The following is a 19,645-nucleotide window of genomic DNA, read 5'->3' on the forward strand; positions in this document are numbered from 1 at the left end:
ATGAAACTTGATATGTTATCATATTGTTGTACTTGTGTTATTTAAAATGTTATGTAATTTTAATTTTGGGAGGATGAAAATTGATATGTTATTAACTTATTATGTGATGTTATTGTGTTATTTAATGTTTTATGTCATTTAAATTTTGGGAGGACGAAACTTGATAGTTTATATGTTATTATGTTGTTGTACTTGTGTTATTTAAAGTTTTAAAGTGTTATGTAATTTTAATTTTGGGAGGTTGAAATGGATATTGAAATAGTTGTAATTTTTGTAAAGTTTGTAGTGTGTATTTGTCATTTAAAAAAACTTTAGGGGGATCATGTAATTTTATAAGGGTTTATTTATTATTATTTTTAAAATGGGGGTAATTGATATTTTTTCGGATACTCAGAACCGAAACCGAAACCTGTAACAAGTTTTGATTCCAAGTTTTTAGAAACCGGAATCATCGGTTCTGATTCTGGTTCCAAATCAAAGGAATTGGTCGGTTCTTGTTCCTCCAAAAAAAGGATAGGTACCCAAAACTGTCCACCCCTGGATAAAGCATCAATCTCATTAATTTTTTTTAATTTGTTTTTATTAAATTTAATATTAATACATAAAAATTTTAAAGAATGCGCCAATTGAGTTGACCAAGATTTAAAATTTCCAGCATGCTCCCTTGACTGAGGGAACATACCGTGGGTTAAGCTGTGTTGGGGGAGCATACCGAGGCTCAACCTCACAGCCCTTGATTGTCCCTATCTTAAAGACAATCTATTGAATTCGCTTGATAAATATACACCAGTTTGCATGCACCCACAATTTAGTACTTATTATCAATTCTTCGGTTTCATAATAATACATAGGAAGTCTTGAAACACAACAAACGAGTGAATTTGAGAATAATAATACATCGGATGACACAAAAAAGCAGTGCACATTCATTGCGTATAACCAGGACATGCCCACGTAGTTTTGTTAGTTACGATGATGGAGAGCCTCCTTAATCAATCTATTAAAATTATTATAAGATTTCCCTCCAATATCTGTTGTTGCTTCTGCTTTCTGTTTCCAATCTTGAGCCTTTTGCCTCATTTGCTTTCCTTTATCTCCTTGCATCATTTCTTTAACAAGAGCCTCAATGTCATCACGCTTTACATCTTCATTGACTTCCATTCCAATGCCCCAAGTTGTGCAAGCATAGCGACAATTCGTTTGTTGGTCAGCGAAGAAAGGCCAACAAATCACAGGCACGCCGACACATACGCTTTCTACTGTAGAATTCCACCCACAATGTGTTAGAAAAACACCAACTGATGGGTGTGTGAGCACCTGTTCTTGAGAACACCAACTTGCTATAAGTCCTCTATCTTTGATCTCTTCAAAATATTCTTCAGGTAAAACAGCAGAATCACCCATCACCACATCCGGCCTAACAATCCATAAAAATGGGTGCTTACTATTTGCCAGACCCCATGCGAATTCTTTCAAGTGTTGGTCAGTCATCACAGTCACGCTACCATAATTAACGTATACAACTGAATTTGGTTCCCTTTTGTCAAGCCATTTAAGACATTCCGAGTCTTCCTTCCACAAGCTTGATGTAAATGACTTGAAACTGCTATCAGGGACGTGCCTACAGAGCAGGGGAAGTGGACCTATTGTGTAAATGTTGGGGAATTTGGAGGTAATAGCCTCTAATACTTCTTGTTCAAACTCATCAAAAGTGTTGAATATAATTGCAGAAGATTTTAAACAGTTTTGTGCTTCTGATCCCCCTGAAACGGACAAGTCTCGTTTTGAGATCAGTGTTTCTGGCAAAACTTGGCAAGTCCTTGAACCGAACGTTGCTCATTCCAGGTACCCAATCAATATGTGTTTCTAGAGTGCCATCACTAAGGAATCTTTCATCTGAATTACAATCATTTTGAAATGATGGGTCAGATATTTGTAGGCCATAAATTGTTAAGTAGTAAAATGAGGTACATAAAGTTATATGACCGGGAAACCAATTAATCCCCAGAATCAAAGAAACTTGCGTTTTAGATACCAGCATAACAGAGCCTATCAGATATTATTATGCATCAGATTTTGAAAGTTATAATGACATAATAATTTTAACATCTGTAGAAGTAACAACTATATGATTATATGACTAAATTGAAATGAAATCTAATTCGCAATGACATGATTTTTATATATGACCCTCTTTTTAAATCTTATTGTCTCCTTTCTTTTGCAAAGAAAAGTGATATTTGGTGTTAGCAAACCAAATCCTAGTTCTTCCCTTACTGATCCAACAAAAGTATTAATATTTACATGAACAAGTTATGAGAAAAATTGTAGATATCTTAAATGAAACACACTTTGAATGGAACTATGCCTCTTTTGATAATTCAGTAAACTGCAATATCCCATGAAGCCCAGGCGAGGCTGTCCAAAACTGAATCTCCGGTATAACCAAATAGTTCCCCGGCCTTAATAGCAAAGCTCATGCTCCATCCGAAATTATGCCAGTAACTGGGGGAACTTCTGCTGATGAATTTAACTTAGAAACAGCTCTAAAAATGGAGCCAAGCAATTCTTTCGTGTAGAATCACACAAACCCGGAACATATTGAGTTGCATCACGATCAGAAGGTGGCAGTCCGTCTGGTATGGTTTCAAACCGGAAATCGGGTAAGCCTTTACGGAGTCCGGACCCTTGGAGCGGATTAAACGTCTGTGATTTATCAGTGTTGACAAAGGTTATATGAAAACCTCTTGAGTGAAAAAGTTTGGCTAGTTGCATCATGGAGTAACATGGCCTTGAGATGGATATGGAACACAGACTAGATGGTTTTTGTTTCTTGGTTTGGTTCCATCTTTATCGAATCACGCAATTCTCGTATGGATTCAATATCGAGAATTATGGAGACTTAAGTAGCTGATTTGATTAATTCATTTGTTTGTTGATTCAACATCAGAGTATCAATAATTTTATATTTAGTAGTTTAGACGTCAGTTTATACACAACTAACTACAGTATGTTGAGTATTTCTAGGTCGCTACCCCATCATATGGGAAATCGGTGTAGTCGGGTTATGTAATTTGTTCCCTTTTAACAAAATATATGTCTTATTACATTTTTATCTCTATATTTATAATTTCCATTATAGATAATTTGTAATTGTAACATGCTTATAGAACAAATGGAACTGTAAAAACACATGCTTAGTTTCAGAACTCTTTTTTATCCTATATGATAGACTTCAATTGAGAATTTTGTTTTTCATAATATAATCTTTTTCTTATTTCGGAACGAGAAAATAGATATCTTCTTGTGTAAATTTTGATCATTATTATCAAATAATTTATTTACTTGTTGGAATTATTATACTATGGTTATGATAGTTGAATACATAATAAATAGTACTATTTAGTGTTGTTAATAATTTGATGAAAGGAAATAAACAAAATATCCTAGTTTATAAGATTGTTGATCATAACAGCAACTCTAATATATTTTTTTTTTCTAATATCCAAAGATTCTTCTAATTCTCTTTCCTCTTCACTACCCACCTCTAAGTTTGTCCATATATGAAAATTTAGAGGAATAGAGACAGGTGTGTTGACTAGATTAAATGAAATTATATATATATATATATAGGATTTATCATTCTTTCAATCGGTAATGCTTTGAAGTTATATAAGATTTCCACATTTGGAAACAAGATAAGCATGATCTGCCTTTAGTGGCTGTGTGTGATGGATTTATTGGGTTGCTAATCATAGCGCCGCCATCAATCATCTCAGGAGTGTTTCGAAAATATGCGGATCTCTTTTTTTCTCGCGAGGTGAAGACAAACAGTGATAGTTTGAATTTAGCAAGTAAACCAAGTTGGTTAAAATAAATACGTGGTTGATGTAGAACCAAGTGAACCATGTCATGTTTAGCTAAGCTCGTTCAATTTGTCAGCGTAGTGGAGCTGCCATGCCGTTTGGGACACTGCCTGCCAAAGTACCTGGAATTAGGTGTCCATATATTATATTTTTACATTTTATGTCCTCATCATAAAATTAAGAATTATTGTGGTACTAGAGTCTTGGTTGGTTACGACATTGTGGGCAAGGAAATTTCAGTGCCTGTAGTTTTTCCAACTACAGGTAAGGACAGCTTTTTCCAAAGATAAAAAATTCTTCCTTGAAGTTGACGAATGTTGAAGATTTTGGGTCATCTCAACAAATCTTCAGTGTACAGACATAAACACCCTCCGGGCTTCCTTCCATCATAATTAGAATAGAATTAATAACAAATATAATAGTAATATTAACATCAAGAGCAATATATTAACAATACAAAGTAGAAATAGATACAATACTAATATCATTTAGGGATATAGAAAGGTCAATTGAAACACAATTTCTAAACAGCGATTTCTTTTGTGGGTGGGATAGAGTTCCTCAATATTACTAATTTTTACTATTTTTTTTTTTTTGGGTAAAATTCCAATCTCCCTCTCCAGCAAACCAGAGATTCTACATCCTCTCACTTATTGACTATGTTTGGCTTAGTATTTTTATCCATATTCTGGATTCTATTCTCCAAATAATGTTTGGCACATTATTCTAGAAATATTACCCTAATTTTTTTAATTACTTTTAGACCCCATAAGGTTATTAATTTCACTAAATACCCCCTGAAAAAAGTTTAAAAATTAACAAAAATACCCCCATCAACCTAACTTGTCAGATTCAGGCAACCACCGTCGGTGATAGCCGGAATTTGTAGAACGGCCTAACTTTCGACCAGAAATGATCGGAAGTTCACCGATCTGGCATTTTCCGGCCAGATCCAACGGTCAAAGAAATGGCCATCGTTGACGGTCAACGAAGGCCAAATCTTGGCCGTCGTTAACCGAAAACGACGGCCACATCTTTGGCCGTCGCTGACGGCCAAAGATGGCCGTCGTTTGGCCTTTTTCGACCGTCGACGGCCATAACAGACAGTAGATCTGGCCTTTTCCGGTTAGATCCGTGGTAGATCTGGCCGGAAAAGGCCATAACGACGTGTTACGGCACAGATCCGACCGATCTGTGCCATAACGAAATTTTTCGGCCAGATTCCGACGGTGGTGGCCGGAATCTGGCACGAAAAATTCTGGGGGTGTTTTTGTCATTTTACATATTAGGGTCTTTAATTAAATTAGTAAACCTAAGGGCTTTTTCATAAATTTTTAAAATTTACCTCGTAATACTCCTCTATCCAACAACCCAATACTATCCCTAAAATCTTATCCAAAATAATAAATCAAACGCACCCATTATTATTATTTTCCATTTGCCTTGACTTTTACGAGGTCTTTGCATTTATTGGATACTTAAAACAAGTACACGTCAAAGTTTAGCGAAATTTTAAATTAACACAAAATCTTTAAGTTAAATTTAAAAAATAACTCAAATCCAATTTACGGCAATCAAAAGGTAGCCTTTTTTGAATAATAAGAGAAATAAACAAAACAATTGAAAAGTACAATATTACTTCATATTACCATATTTGTGTGTTCTTTATAGTCATAACAGTGGAATCAAACTAATATATTACTATAAAGAGATTATAACTTAATAGAGGTAGAGTTACAAAAATTATTGTTTTAATTTCTTATTTTATAATTCACGTTTTAATAGTATGTATTAAGATTTTAATTCATTGTTTTAGTAGTATTATGATTTCTTATTTACTTTTAATATTACTTTATTTCTTATTTTATAATTTATGTTTTGGTAGTATTACGATTTCAATTCATTTTTTAGTTTTACTATTTTAGTAGTATTATGATTTTAATTCATTATTTTAATAGTATTATGATTTCTTATTTACTTTTCTTAGTAGAATTATGGTTATTAGCCTACTATAGATAGGTTTGTTATGTTTAAACTTATTCAATTAGATTTTCAATAAAATGTTCAACCAATTCAAGTGATACCTTTCCTTCTTCCTCTTGCAAATCAACCATGCCACCCAAAGTTAATACACAATCTCAATTGACTGAAAATATTCGTGTTGAGTTGTGCAAAATTAAAGAATCAAACCTCAACTTGAAGCAAAAAGATCTTGTGAAGCGGTTAGAAGATACTCATGGTCTTAAGGAATCATAAGCAGCAATATCTAAGATATCTGATGTCGATGAATTACAAGTTACAAATAAAGTGGATGAGGATAATAATAGAGTCAATACAAAATTGAGTGATTAGATTCGACAACTTCACTACACAATTAGACAAGAAGAAAAAAGAAATAATCTTGAGGACGATAATATGGAAATACAAAAAGTTTCATGCCAAGAAGCCTTAAACATGCTTGAAAAGCTAGAAATATTTTGGCTTCAACAAGAAGGTGTCCATGCTAGCGAGTTATTACATACTCTCAAGTTAAAAGATGTGGTAACAACTCTAAAACATGAATCATTATCCTAAACAATTTTAGATAAATATTTTACTTCATCTTAAATCCTTAATATAATATAACATATAATTTTTTTGCAATATACAAATAATTATTACTATATATGTGAAGGCAATTTTCTTAAGATAAGAATTAGAAAAATTATAATTTATTATAATGTGAAATTTGCTCTTATTTATAATTATCCCAAGTTGGGATTAGAATATTTTATGATTACATAAAGGTTATTTTTATATATAGTATTACTATAGAGATGTTTTACTGTACATATTTAACGATTTCAATTGTTTTAGAGTTTGTTATAATATTAAATACTAAATATTATTTTGAGTTTGAGTAATATTATTGTTAATGGCAAATTCGCACCAAACTGGGGTTGATTGTCTTGCCCTTCAGAACACAATGGCTTCACAATTCTGCCCTCGATCCATTGACTTCCTGCCTTTGACTATAGCGTCAATTTCTATCCCGATAAGAAAACTTGCGATCTGTTTGGTTCATTATTCTGATAGTTTTTAGAATAATCTTTTGAAAAAAGTTAAATTAGGCGGGTATTACGATGTAGGATTTAAAAATTAACAAAAATATCCCCTATGTTTGTTTATTTACTAAACACCCCTATAATAAAATATTAAAAGTTAACAAAAACACCCCTAACCCATCCATTAAATACGGATAGCCGACCACCACCGCTGGAGGGTGGCCGGATAGTTTTTGTAATTTCTAAAAAAAATTTTTGAGGGTGTTTAGTTAAATTAACAAATTTAAGAAGTTTAAAAGAAATTGAAAAATATAGAATAATATTTTGGAAATAATGACATTTTACTGTTTAACTTTTTTGGGAATACTAATAATAGTATTCCCAAAAGTGAAACAAACGAAACCTTGATTTTTACCTCGTAAGAAAACAACAAAGGCTTTTTGCGGGACTGTGAGGGTTAGAATAGGGATAGAGGCTAATAATGGCACAATGGCGACAGTCAGCTTCAATCCAGAATGCTCTAAGTGCAATTTTTGTATGAATATTGATTATATCATTAAGAAATAGAATAGGGTTTAAGAGAGTTACTTTCCTTGTCTCTATAGGATTTTAGGTTGCAGAAGGATTCTTGGAGTTTTAGGAGGATGTAGGATCCTTTTCCTTATTTGGATCATATCTTGTCACATTCATTTCCTATTCACCTTGATTCCCTATTTAATTGTAATTCTGTATCTTATATTGAAGGATATCCATTTGATATTTTACTTGATGGGCAAGTAATATCATATAGAGAATTTATCATTATGCCCTTAGGGAAATTCGGGTACCACAATTACATATTTTTTTAGTTTATATCTTGACTCAATAATAATTGATGCGAGCTTATTAGGAGGGAAAATTTTGCCGGCTGTCGTGCTAAAATTTTCTTATCCGAACTTAACTCGTTAACTTAATTTGTGGGGTCAAGTAAAATTTACATATCTTAAAATGGTTCACAACCCAGTAGAAAAATTGAATGTCACATTGGCTCAACAAGTTCAATAGAAAAGATAATGCTTAAAATCAATAGAAAACTTTAAAGATAATGCTTAGTAGAAAAGTGTTAACTGGTACATACACACTACATGAGCCCTTTGGACCTATCGCTAAAATGTGTATTTAAGGAATAAGACTTTCACAAAACAAAAAATTCGGTTGCTTCAAAGGAACCAATACATCCCAGATTTTTGTTAATACTCAAATTCCTATAAATTAGTGTTGTTAAACAAGGCAAATGCACATAGAATTTGGCCACAACAAGGCAATCGCACAACCAAGAAAGCGAACATAAAGAAGGAAGAAGTTTTTTATAGTGTAAATGTGTAACCTGTTAAAGACCTTCTCTTATGAAGATCCCCTGCAAATTCAAAACCAACATATTCTCTAAGCTCCTCACTATCCGCTCTAGCAATTTCATAGAGTACGTCAAAACAGTTTCTTCTAAAATAAATGAACCCATTTTACAGCTTGCCAGTAATATTTTCTAGACTTAGACATGAACCACTTCATCAAGCTTGCAGCAAAAACTGAATTCCGTAGAGTACAAAAAACTACCTATAACACTTGCATAAAGAATTTGTCTTCAACGACTCATCTAATTATAACTTAAAGTAAGCTACCAATGGTGACAAGACTAGTATACAACTTGCCACACCAAACTTCTCTAAGACGTTGTTGATATACTTCTCATGAGAAATAAACAATTTCCTGTTTTTCGGACACCTTTTAATTTCTTGTTTTTGGACACCTTTCAATTTCCATCCCTAAGATCTTCTTCGTAGCTTTCAAATTCTTCATCTCACGTCCCTTAATTGTTCTTCCAATTTTTAGACCTCTCCACTTCCAGTGGATACAATAACCATGTCTTTCACATATAGAAGCAAAAAGACTCCCACATGACTATCTATCACCTTTAAATAAACACAAACTAATGTTTCATACTTCTTCTATACTTATTCCTGGTCGTAAACTCATCATCAAACCTGAGATACAACTTTCGAGGTGACTACTTCCAGGCATTACACTACCTCACCTACATTACCTCTACTTTCACCATATCGATCTTCTACACAAATTGAGATTTCTTCTTCTTGGGAGATCCTTAACTTCTAGATGATCTCTGTCTTCTAGGAAAACACTCGAATTTCTTGAGAATCCACTCATTTGGTCTAGTGGTTTAGCTACAAGTACGCAGGACTCATTCAACAATGAGTCCACCATGGAACCCAACCACTAAGATTCCTTTCTACAGCTCACCGCCTCTTTAAAGCTTTCAGGTCCATCTTCATCCATCTCTTTAGCAAAAGACAATGCACATGAAATGAGATCTGCATGACCATACCTCAGAGTCGTTTCAAAAGTCTTCATTGTTCTATCTTTGAGCACTTGGTATGTTTCCATGTGAATCTGCCCAAACTCTACTTGATCCTCAACATCTGCTCTTTTTGTGGTTTATGGAATATCAAGCTACCTTGAATTCAAGCTATCTCGGAGCTCCACCTCAAATTTAGCTTATTCATCAGCTTTTCCAACCAACACATGATGAACAATTTTAGTTCCTTGTAAGTGCACAAATCGATATCCTAGTATGCACGGGTCAATCCCAAAGAGATTTGTAAACACTCAATTAATCCTAATATAACATGCCTTAATTAAACTAATAAATTCAAGTAAAATTGAAGAACTGATAACTAAAATAAAAATAAACTAACACTAAATAAACTATCAGAAAACCAATATTCAATTGAATTAAAAACCAATGAACCAAAACATAGATATTCAATTTCACTATAATAATCCAATTTTATATCAATAATCAATCCATTGTTATCTCAATCCAATTTCAAGGGTTTCTACTTCCATTATTAAGGTATTATCATTTGGCGTCTGGATTTAACCTAGTATCTTTAACACTAAACTGACTAGGGCATGTAGTCTAATAATTAAAAACCCATTAAGAACAAGAAGCAGTTGTAACAAAGAACCAATTTGCATTCAACAAGGTGTGTGCACAAATACAAATCATTCATTCAAAAGAGCTATTCAAAGTTGGCATATAGCGTCTACCTAACCTTGTCTCACACAATCAATTAATTAACATTAAAGGTGGTCAAATAATAATATCAATTAAACAATCAATCATTTTTATTCCGCATTAATTTTTTAATCTCCTATTCACCCCCCCACTAGGAGCATTTGTCATATTAGTGTTTTACAATAAGGGTAGAGGGATGGCATGGGGTGGGAGGAGGTGGGGCATGCGAGGCTTTTTTTTTTTTAATTGTTAGCTTGCACTAGTAAAATTGGAAAACAAAATCATAGCAAGTGATATAAGAAAATACTGTTATATATTTTTTTCTTTTGGATGGATAAAAGTTCCTATGTATATATTTTCTTTATTTTAGTGTTTATCAGTAAAGAAAAAAATATTTTTTAAAAAGGTTAATAACAATAATCCCCCTTAGGTATAATTAAACAACAAAGTCCCCTTGTAGTTATAATAATAACATAAATCCCCCAACTGTTAAGTTGTGTTAAAAGTAAATGACAGATGGGCAATTAGTTAAATATTCATTAACCGGTCATATTATAATTTCTAACGACACACTAATGGCTCACTAACGATAGGGGAATTTATGTTACTTTGTATGGATGACTTTGTATAAATCTTTGTAAGTGTAGTATTACTCAAACTAAAATATGTTTGGACACTTGATCCAATTGTGGAACAGTTATAAACTTAAGAGTTTCATTACGAACCTAGTGATAAGTAGTTTAGCATTTGAGTTAGCGTGTGATACTCTCTTCCCTTCAATCTATTTGTATTAGTTTGAAAGAATTAGTTTGTTCTTTCATATTCTAAAGCTATTTCATTTCGGTTTGTTTGATATTATAATTATAATATCAAAGATTAAACATGAATTTACCAATTATATGAGTATTATACTTTTAAAATTATGTCATATATTATTTTATAGGAATGATTTTTCTTATTTTAATTAAAAAATTTATACAAAAATATTCTATATATATATTAGCACATCTTAGTAATTAATGTTACATTTTATTCTTTGAATTTTTAGGCGATGCATTTAAATGAGTTGTACAAGAATCAATGCCATTAACCAAATACCTGCAGGCAGCCAAAATTTCTTTAAAGGCACACAAGCTCTTATCGCTGGTTCTAAGGAAATGCGGAATTCCCTAACTGGCAGGAACAACATTTTGAAGCAATAACTCTAAGTCCTTCAATCTGCAGAGACAAGGATAAGCTTTTGAAGAATGTCAACTGAAAAGTAACAATATGTACCGCTGATAAATTTTCGGAAACCTTACCTTACATTACTCAAATCAGGGTAGATTGCTATAGCATCTTTGAAATCCTGTATTTAATTAAAAATAGGATCGTTATCTCTCGAGGCGATCTTGTGTTTATTGTTTGAACACGTATTTATGATCATCTCTGTGGGAGGGTAAGGCCTCACCTGGTCTGCCGTTGACGATGTGTAGGTAATCACACATGACATTCCAGCACTTGTTGCTGCCTGCAGAAATGAACTTGCTTCACTTTAGAGGTTAAATATGGTTAATGAACTTGTTTTTAATGTGCAACTGGCCAACAAAACTGAGAGATGATAAAATTGAAGCTAAGACTTGAAATTTGTGATTGAATGGCCAATTAATTACATATAAGTACTCATTAGTGTTTCTAAAATCATGATCTGCTCAAAGTGATATAGAAACTGAAAAGAGGATTCTCCAAGGTTTTAAATGGCCGCAAATAAATAATGTAATCCAACAAATAGATTACTTACTTGCAACCCTATGACACTGTCCTCAACCACCAAACAGTCTTTCTCTGACACGCCTAATCTCTGCAAGGAATATAAATTTTAAGATCAATTTACAATAAACACCAAGTGGTATGCAGAACTCTATGGTTTCATCGAACAAGTTGTAGTTCATACTATTGTTACATTAACTACCTTAGCTGCTGTCACATAAATAGACGGATCAGGCTTCTTTTGTTTTACATCATCACCTGCAAGTACAGAAGCAAAACAAGGCTAATATATGAGGTCAAAATCATTAAGAATAAAATCAAACAAAAAAAAAAATTGGATCAAACAGAAAGCAACAACCTTAAAGGGAGCTAATCTGGAAATGAAATATGAAAGGATGTAGCATATGTGAACTCAGTTTGTGGATGTACAAGTTTGTAGAAGGTTAATTTAAAAGAAATTGAAACAAAAATCATTTGGCATCAATGTGCTATAGTCCGTATGTCATCACGACATGAGACTTCACAGTCTCAAGCGCACCAAATAATATTATATGCCCGCCAGGTTCAGAAGCTATAAGGGGTAAACTACTTAGATAAAGCATTCATACTGTCAGCAAGAGTATGCCACATCTTTTAGCAAACTACATAGCTACATTACATTTCAAATTTAATCGACTAACCCGCGAGGAAGCAATCAAGACCTTGAAACCGCTCCTGTAACAAGGAACATATAACAAATGAACAAACATTTGTGGATGAAAAACACCTCCATTTCATATAGCTAGCGAAAGAATTTACCATTCCTATAAGGTTTTCAAGACAAAGAATAACTGAACTTTTAGTTGCTGCAGAACAAACAGCCAGTTTTTTTCCCTGTGATAGCAAGCAGGAAAAAAGAAATGACTACAAGAAGAATATATTAAATATGAAACTGTGATTAAAAAACAGAATAAAAGCTATTAAATCACAAATTATCATCACAAAATAGAAAAATGTAATAAAAGATCTTAGAAGAAAGAAACAGAAACCACATAGTCCAACTAACAGATGATGAGAACATGAAGACTGACTAATTTCAAAGTACCATGATACAACAATTGAATAATAACAATAAAGTATTATCTTACATTGGCCCTTGCTTCATCCATCAATCTAAGAACTCCAGGTCTAGGCTCCACCTGGTCAAAATGCCATCACACCAGCAAATACTCAATCAATACACAACAAAATCCACAATGAAAAAGAAAATCTGTATAAAAGTAATTTAAAATTCTCCTTACAGTTCCAGATTTGATAATTTGTTTGTATCTTTCAGTTTTCCAGTCCTACAAAACCACAGTTGTATACAAAACACTCTTTAGTAACTAAAATTCAATATCTATAAATCAATTGACAACAATAAGCATACACATAAATTAAGAACTACTAACCCAAACAGTAACTGAAAACCGACGCTTATTTGTTGTACCTGAAGTGTATCAATCAATTTGCTTCGGTCGTCATCGTTTTCTGGGGGCTTCTCGCATATGGTTGAAGATGGCCATCCATTCTCCTTAAAGTACCTTAAAATACCCAAAAACCAATCAGCAGAAAGTTAAGATAGAAGAAATGAAATGAATACAGTTTGCTGAGAAAAAGACCATCTCATTTTTGGTTTGCCACCACCAATTTGATTCTGTAGCACATCATAAAACTCAGAGCCCCAGTTGAGGGGTTGCTGAGAAGAAGAGTCGCAACGGACGTTGAAGTGAGAAAAGGCATCGTTGTAAGCTTGGCGATGTAAGTGTTCGGATTCAAGAATGACTCCATCGCAGTCAAAAATGAGAGCTTGAAGAGACTGTGAAGAAGCTGAGACTGAAAATGTTTTTGTAGATAAAGATAGAGATTTTCTGTAGGGTTTGAAAGAGAGAGATTGGTCTGTAAAGAGAGGATTAAGAGTAAGAGAAGAAGTTTTGGTAGAAGAAAAGAATGCAAGAGAGTAGTTTGAGAGAGGATCATCAGAGAGGCCATGAGTTTGTTTGTGTAGAAATTTTATGTGGATTGTGTGTGTGTTTTTCAGTGAGTCAGATGTGGCGGGTTAAACTTGTGTGGTGGTAGGCGACTGAGGTAGTTAAAACGGATTTGAAGACCGTTGAGAAGCAAAGCAGCTTCAACTCGGCTTATGTCAGCGTTGTCATGTTGGGCTCTAGACCACCTTGTTCAGATACACAACCTTTTATGTTAAATTGAGACATGATCCAAATCCAATAGCTAAAACAGGTGAAACTACTTATCAGAATTGTAGTTATCATGAATAATGATACTCACAAAGTATGGTTTTAAACCATGGGTTAACTTCTTTCACCCTGAGAAGATAGTTAAGATTCTACATGTGTTAGTTTCATTTCTCTTGAGCAATGTATTAGATACTTCCCCAAATTATCAAAAACCAACACTTAAATATAATTAAACCCCTTCAAGATTTAAAAAAAAAAAAAAAAAAAAAAAAAAAAAAAAAAAAAAAAATCCCTTATAGATATCAAAAAACACCCTACACATATATTAAGAATACCCCATGATCAAGAGTATTGCTGTGGCAACTTAACTATCTCTCACGAGAATAAATCAAACAAACCCTTCACGAGAGTGAATGAAATAAACCCTTTAAACCTCTAATTTAGTAGAGCAACTCTACCATGATCATATGAATGTCAAAAGGAGTTTATTTCAGCTCATCCCCTCTATTGTTTACACTTTTTCAAAAATTCAGTAAATTAATTTAGTCTCGCATGATATGATGTCCAAAGATCCAACTTCGAAAGAAAAGGCACTTCATGATCCAGCATATAATATATACCATCAGTCTTGTCTTCCAAAAATTATGCAATTATTTTGGATAAAGACTAAATTCTTACAATTGTAAAACATATTCTAAAAATGCAAGACTTGAGATAAATTTCAAGTTCAATCACAGTACAGCAGTATATAGGTCTTAATCCTAACTCTTGGAGTGAAGCTAGATACCAAGAGCATAAACAATACATCGACATGAAGTATTTGATCTTTCAATCAAGAGTATTAACCCATGTCGTGCATATAATAAGCCTGAACCAATACCGTAGAACCATTGTGGAACGTCTTACAATGAAACCTTCTTTTGGTTCAAGCCTGGAAAATATTTAAGACAGAAAAAGATACCTACTCCACAAGAACCATTTTAAGATTTATGCCAATATGTGTCCCTCACATTCAACAACCATGCTTTTTCCTCTTTTTCTTCATTTGCAAGCAATTCTGTCAAGCTGTCACAGTTAAAATTTCTCATTCCAGGCTCAGCCAGTCAATCCAACGCTTAACTCTTTCCTTACGCCTGTGCATGAAGAAAATCTACAGAAAATTGAGCTTTGAAAGGTAAAGCCCTGAATAACATCATACTCTTCCATATCCACTTCATATCTTGTTTTAAGTTAATGAAAACAACTATATCAGCCGTTCTGAAGTGGTTACAGCAGAGGCATCTTGAGCGATGATTTAAAAGCAGAAATCGATAATTAAGCGAGTATTAATAAAATGTATCTAACACCTAGCAATCTTACAACCTGGCTACAAAGTTGTGCCTCCACCATCTGACATAAGAGATGCAGCGGCGGCAGCAGCAGTGGCAACAACCCCTGTTGAAACACCTGGTTTTGACAAATGTAGAAGCCTGCAAAGCAAAAGCAAGAAGATTACATATTAGTTCTTAAATAGAATCAATAGTGAACCAAGTTTCATGAAATACAACTTCGACCTTCATTTGATTCTGAACATAATTAATCGTACCAATATAATCATAACTATGTATTCAAAATATTTTAATACATGCAGCAGTATTATACATTTATTTATACAGCCTTACAAGCATGACTAACCAGTCAAGCCTTTCTGATATCCACAACAGTTGGATCACAAGGTAACTTGATGTGAAGCACAGGATATAGCACAGTGACAAGTTTCAAGCACAGAAATTTTAATTTTTGGCATATGACATACAATTGGATTACTCAAAACTAGTCATAACAGGATTTCTAAATATGTCTTGAGAATGAACAAAAGTTCTTACGGTGCAAGATATTCGCAAAATGATGACATTGCAGCAGCCACTTCAGTATAATTTTCAGAGGTTGCAGGTGCTGTCACTTCAACTACTTGTATTCCAGGAGTCACTGGCACAGCCTCATCGGTTGCATGTAATTTTAGCATCTTATTAATAGATGACACAGTAACTGTAATCTGAGCACCCCTTAAAAAATGGAAGGCAAAGCCCACTCTCAGCAGCTCATGATCCAACTTGTAGCCAAGTGCATAGAATAGACGAAGCACATTCTTGCTTACTTTGCTTTCCACCGTAGTTCTTACAAGAACAGAGATTTGCTCTGCACCAGCACCCCTCATTGCACCCCCAACATGTTTAACAGTCCTACAGCACAAATAAAATTTCTCAACCACATAAAACACACGAAATTTTACACCTAAAAGAAAAAATTCCAATTTTTACCACATGGGTTCAGTCTGCTCAAGATCACATAAGAGTCTAATCTCTGAAGCAACATTCCCTGGAAAATGAAGTTCATGAGCTTACATGTCAGCAAAAAGTAAAATGACCAGATTATATATAATCAGCACTAGGCTTTCTGAGTGAAAATATAGATATGGGAGTTGAAAATGTCTCTAAATATGAAGTACCATTAGGTTACGTATAATGAGAAGTATTAAACATGTAATCTAACATATATCCATGTAATATTTGGATGAATAAGGTTTATGATGATCATTCTATATATCCAGTAAGCAAAGCATGATTGATGATAAAATATCTGATGCATTCTAGGTTATAGTCATAAATTTAGCTTCCGAAAAACTCAACTGGTTAATTAAACTAACGAGAAAATCAGGGTAACTGGTTAATGTGAACTTAATGTGAGAGTCAAATGCGAAATAAGAATGAATCAATGAATAAGATGGGGTGACAATCTTATTTTTCTTCTTCAACAGCAATATAATTGTAAAATATATAAAAAGAGAATTGGCTAAAAGAAGACTGCCAGTTATTTGAGCCGGCAATTGTGTATAGCACCAAAATAAGATTCTAGATGAGTCAATATTAAAACCATACAAGTTTCATCTTCATCCTAATTTACCCATGCTCTAAAATTTTGTGCATCATCCTTCTATGAAGCTTAAATTACAGAAGATCTAAATACTTACCAAGGTTGGGAGAATTTTTTAAGCAAATTTCATGGATCCTCAAGCGTTCTCTATGAACACCACATAGTCCCTGAAGAAGAATCTCAAGGGCCTCCACATGCTGCAAGATAAGAACTATATATTAAAGAAATTCCTACCAACACCATCTTCACATAAATAAAAAGAAAAGAAAAAATTTATGTTTTTTTTTTTTTTTCCCTTTTGTCTTTAGAAAGGAAGAAAATAAGTTTATCAGGTGAGAAACAGAAGAAAAAAACGAAACTGATTATCATAAATGATATTTTTGAGCATGTAATGACTAATTGAGCTAATGTTTTTACATCATTTCTACCCTAATGACAAAATCAATTGAGACCAATAAGTACCAAGTGTGACCGGGCAATGGAAACATAAGATACTAAACGAAGTAGTTAACTAAGACAAACAGCAAGACAGCATAGCAATACTGAGCCAAACTTCAAAAATCAAAAGATTAAGTACTTTGGATTTGAAAACATTAATGAACTACAATGTGGGTTGCTAAAACATCTCAAGGTTTGTTAAAGCTTGACAAATGAATCAAAAACTTACTTTTGTACATACATCTAATGAACATGTGCTTGGAAGCACTCAAGTCCATGACATACACACATTTAGACATAATGACCAAGCATTATAAAGCAGTAGCAGAAACTACACTATTGAGTACCTCTCACCAAAGAGTCCGGCAAGTACAACTTAGTCCATAATAATTGTACAGTATTATTTGGTAAAATTCTGACACAACTAAATTAAACACCAAGATTGAAAAATAAGCAAACTCTATCCCAATGAAACAGTCAACATACAAGGAAAAGAAACATGGAAATGGCAGTGCCAATTTTTAAAAGCTCCCACTCTTTTTATCACTTAATTTCTAAAGTCCACAAAATCTTAAAGTAAAGCATAATACCCAACAGCATATATGACATAAATTAGACTTGGTTTTGTGTCCCAATATAACAATAAAAGTTTCATATCACTGTAATCATTTTTGAGAAATATCTCAGTTTTGAAAATCAGTAGTCAAATTTCATTCAAAAATCAACACCGACACCATTTTCTCCCACGCTACTAATTCTCCTTAGTCCACTTCAGATAGGGTACCACAATCAAACTCACACAAACAAAACTAAAAGCAAGATGGGCCGTCCTCAATAAATTTAACACTCAAAAATCTTACCATTGTGCAATTGTGTGTGCATATATATATATTAGAATCTGCATGATTTAAATAAAGCTAAAAAACATTCTCTGTGTTTATGTAACTTACCTGTGTCTCTATAATTCCTTGCACGATGCACTCCATCAAAATAAACTTTTAGTTCATCTCAAAAGTTTTTGATGCACATAGAGCCTGAATTGCCAAAGACAATAGACATTTTGAGCAACAGTATTTATCAAACAACTGAAATCAAACAAGAACAAAATAAAAATAAAACAAAGAAAATAAAAATAAAACAGTGGGGTTTCCCTAAGGCTCAACCTCATTTTTGGCTCAGCACAAACAAGCCCCACTATGTTAAGTTTCATAATAATTCATTGAACAAAGAGTCCACAAGAATGCATATTTTCATCTATAACATAGCAATATAAAATCAACTGTATTAAGTCCTAATTTGGTCCAGAATTTGTAAATGAAAAAAACAACTAAATTTAGATGGATCAAATCAGAGAACTAAAAGGCTTTAGAAAACACTATTCAAATAAATTCAAAACATGGATTCTAATAAAAACCCAATTAAGTTGAGTTAAAACCCTCGAAAATCAAATAAAACACAAAGATATAAATGAATAGAAATTAAAGAAATAACAGTTAGTCTAGAGGTGGAACCTGTGACGAACGACGCACAACTATCGGGAATTTAGGGAGATGACGACGTCGTTTCTGTTGTGACTTGTTCTACCAAACGCCGATTCTGGCAGTGGCCAAGCAAGTTTAGTGAGGATGATCGGAGTAATGAGCAAACCTTTACTAGTTTTCTGTAATTTAATGCAACATTAAGGGTAACACAGTCTTATTTCCGGCATGGGTGGGTGGGACTATTTTATTTTTAAAATTCGGAAACTTGAATTTAAACCAAAGCTGCAAACGAACCGAGCTGTTCGCCAACGGCTCGATGTTTGCTCGATAAATGTTTGATTCGACTTGATAATAAATTATTCGTAAATAGTTTGATATTCGTTTGATAATATGTTTGATTCGAATTTGAACATAGAATGTTCGTTTGATTATGTTCGCAAACATACTGCGTTCGACTAATTCATCCGTTCACGAACAATCTATTCAATTATTCGTTCATTTATGTTCTAAAAACATGGTATATATTATTATATATATTTATATTTTTTCTTTTTTATATTATGTTTGGTTTAGTTTTGATGAATTTTTTTTAATAGTAATCAATAATAAAATATTATGATGCTTTTGTTTTTCTTATATATATACAGTAGAACATTTTTATAGTCATAATGTTGGGATCAACTAAATTTATTATTATGAGGAGGTTATAACTTAATAGAGGTGTAGTTACAAGAATTATTGTTTTGATTTCTTATTTTATAATTCATGTTTCAAGAGTACAAATAAATTGAGTGAACAAATTCAACAATTTCACTACACTAATTAAATGGATATTAATGTCTTCCTTAATCATCCAAATGAGTAA

General features: G+C 33.1%; 3 protein-coding genes across 6 annotated transcripts; all 3 read right to left on the reverse strand.

The window, feature by feature from the left end:
• Positions 1-963: 963 nt before the first annotated feature.
• On the reverse strand, positions 964-2,778 carry LOC116133169 (linamarin synthase 2-like). The gene is made up of 2 exons (XM_031418836.1): positions 2,592-2,778; positions 964-1,763 (listed from the first exon to the last, which is right to left on the reverse strand). The coding sequence occupies exons 1-2, from the start codon at positions 2,776-2,778 to the stop codon at positions 964-966; spliced, it is 987 nt and encodes a 328-aa protein (XP_031274696.1).
• An 8,178-nt stretch (positions 2,779-10,956) lies between these two features.
• LOC116133170 (haloacid dehalogenase-like hydrolase domain-containing protein At4g39970) lies at positions 10,957-13,743 on the reverse strand (the record flags this gene model as incomplete). The annotated part of the gene is made up of 11 exons (XM_031418837.1): positions 10,957-11,201; positions 11,285-11,331; positions 11,434-11,493; positions 11,764-11,823; positions 11,935-11,990; positions 12,413-12,446; positions 12,531-12,605; positions 12,860-12,910; positions 13,013-13,057; positions 13,201-13,294; positions 13,373-13,743. Coding segments are annotated over 11 exons (942 nt in total), but the record flags the coding sequence as incomplete, so codon positions are not given.
• A 1,484-nt stretch (positions 13,744-15,227) lies between these two features.
• Positions 15,228-18,839, reverse strand: LOC116133183 (mediator of RNA polymerase II transcription subunit 18). 4 transcript variants are annotated; one of them, XM_031418862.1, is made up of 6 exons: positions 18,811-18,839; positions 18,250-18,333; positions 16,959-17,058; positions 16,249-16,306; positions 15,814-16,170; positions 15,230-15,417 (listed from the first exon to the last, which is right to left on the reverse strand). In XM_031418862.1, exons 2-6 carry the CDS (start codon positions 18,283-18,285, stop codon positions 15,315-15,317), a joined length of 654 nt encoding a protein of 217 aa, XP_031274722.1. In that variant the 5' UTR covers positions 18,286-18,333; positions 18,811-18,839; the 3' UTR covers positions 15,230-15,314. The 4 variants fall into 4 exon arrangements, with proteins under 4 accessions (XP_031274723.1, XP_031274722.1, XP_031274721.1 ...); XM_031418861.1 differs by having other exon boundaries at positions 15,231-15,417; positions 18,250-18,348; XM_031418860.1 differs by having other exon boundaries at positions 15,231-15,417; positions 18,250-18,384; positions 18,811-18,838.
• Positions 18,840-19,645: the final 806 nt, after the last annotated feature.

This window comes from Pistacia vera, unplaced genomic scaffold (assembly GCF_008641045.1).
Source record: "Pistacia vera cultivar Batoury unplaced genomic scaffold, PisVer_v2 Contig266, whole genome shotgun sequence".
Classification (NCBI taxonomy): Eukaryota; Viridiplantae; Streptophyta; class Magnoliopsida; order Sapindales; family Anacardiaceae; genus Pistacia; species Pistacia vera.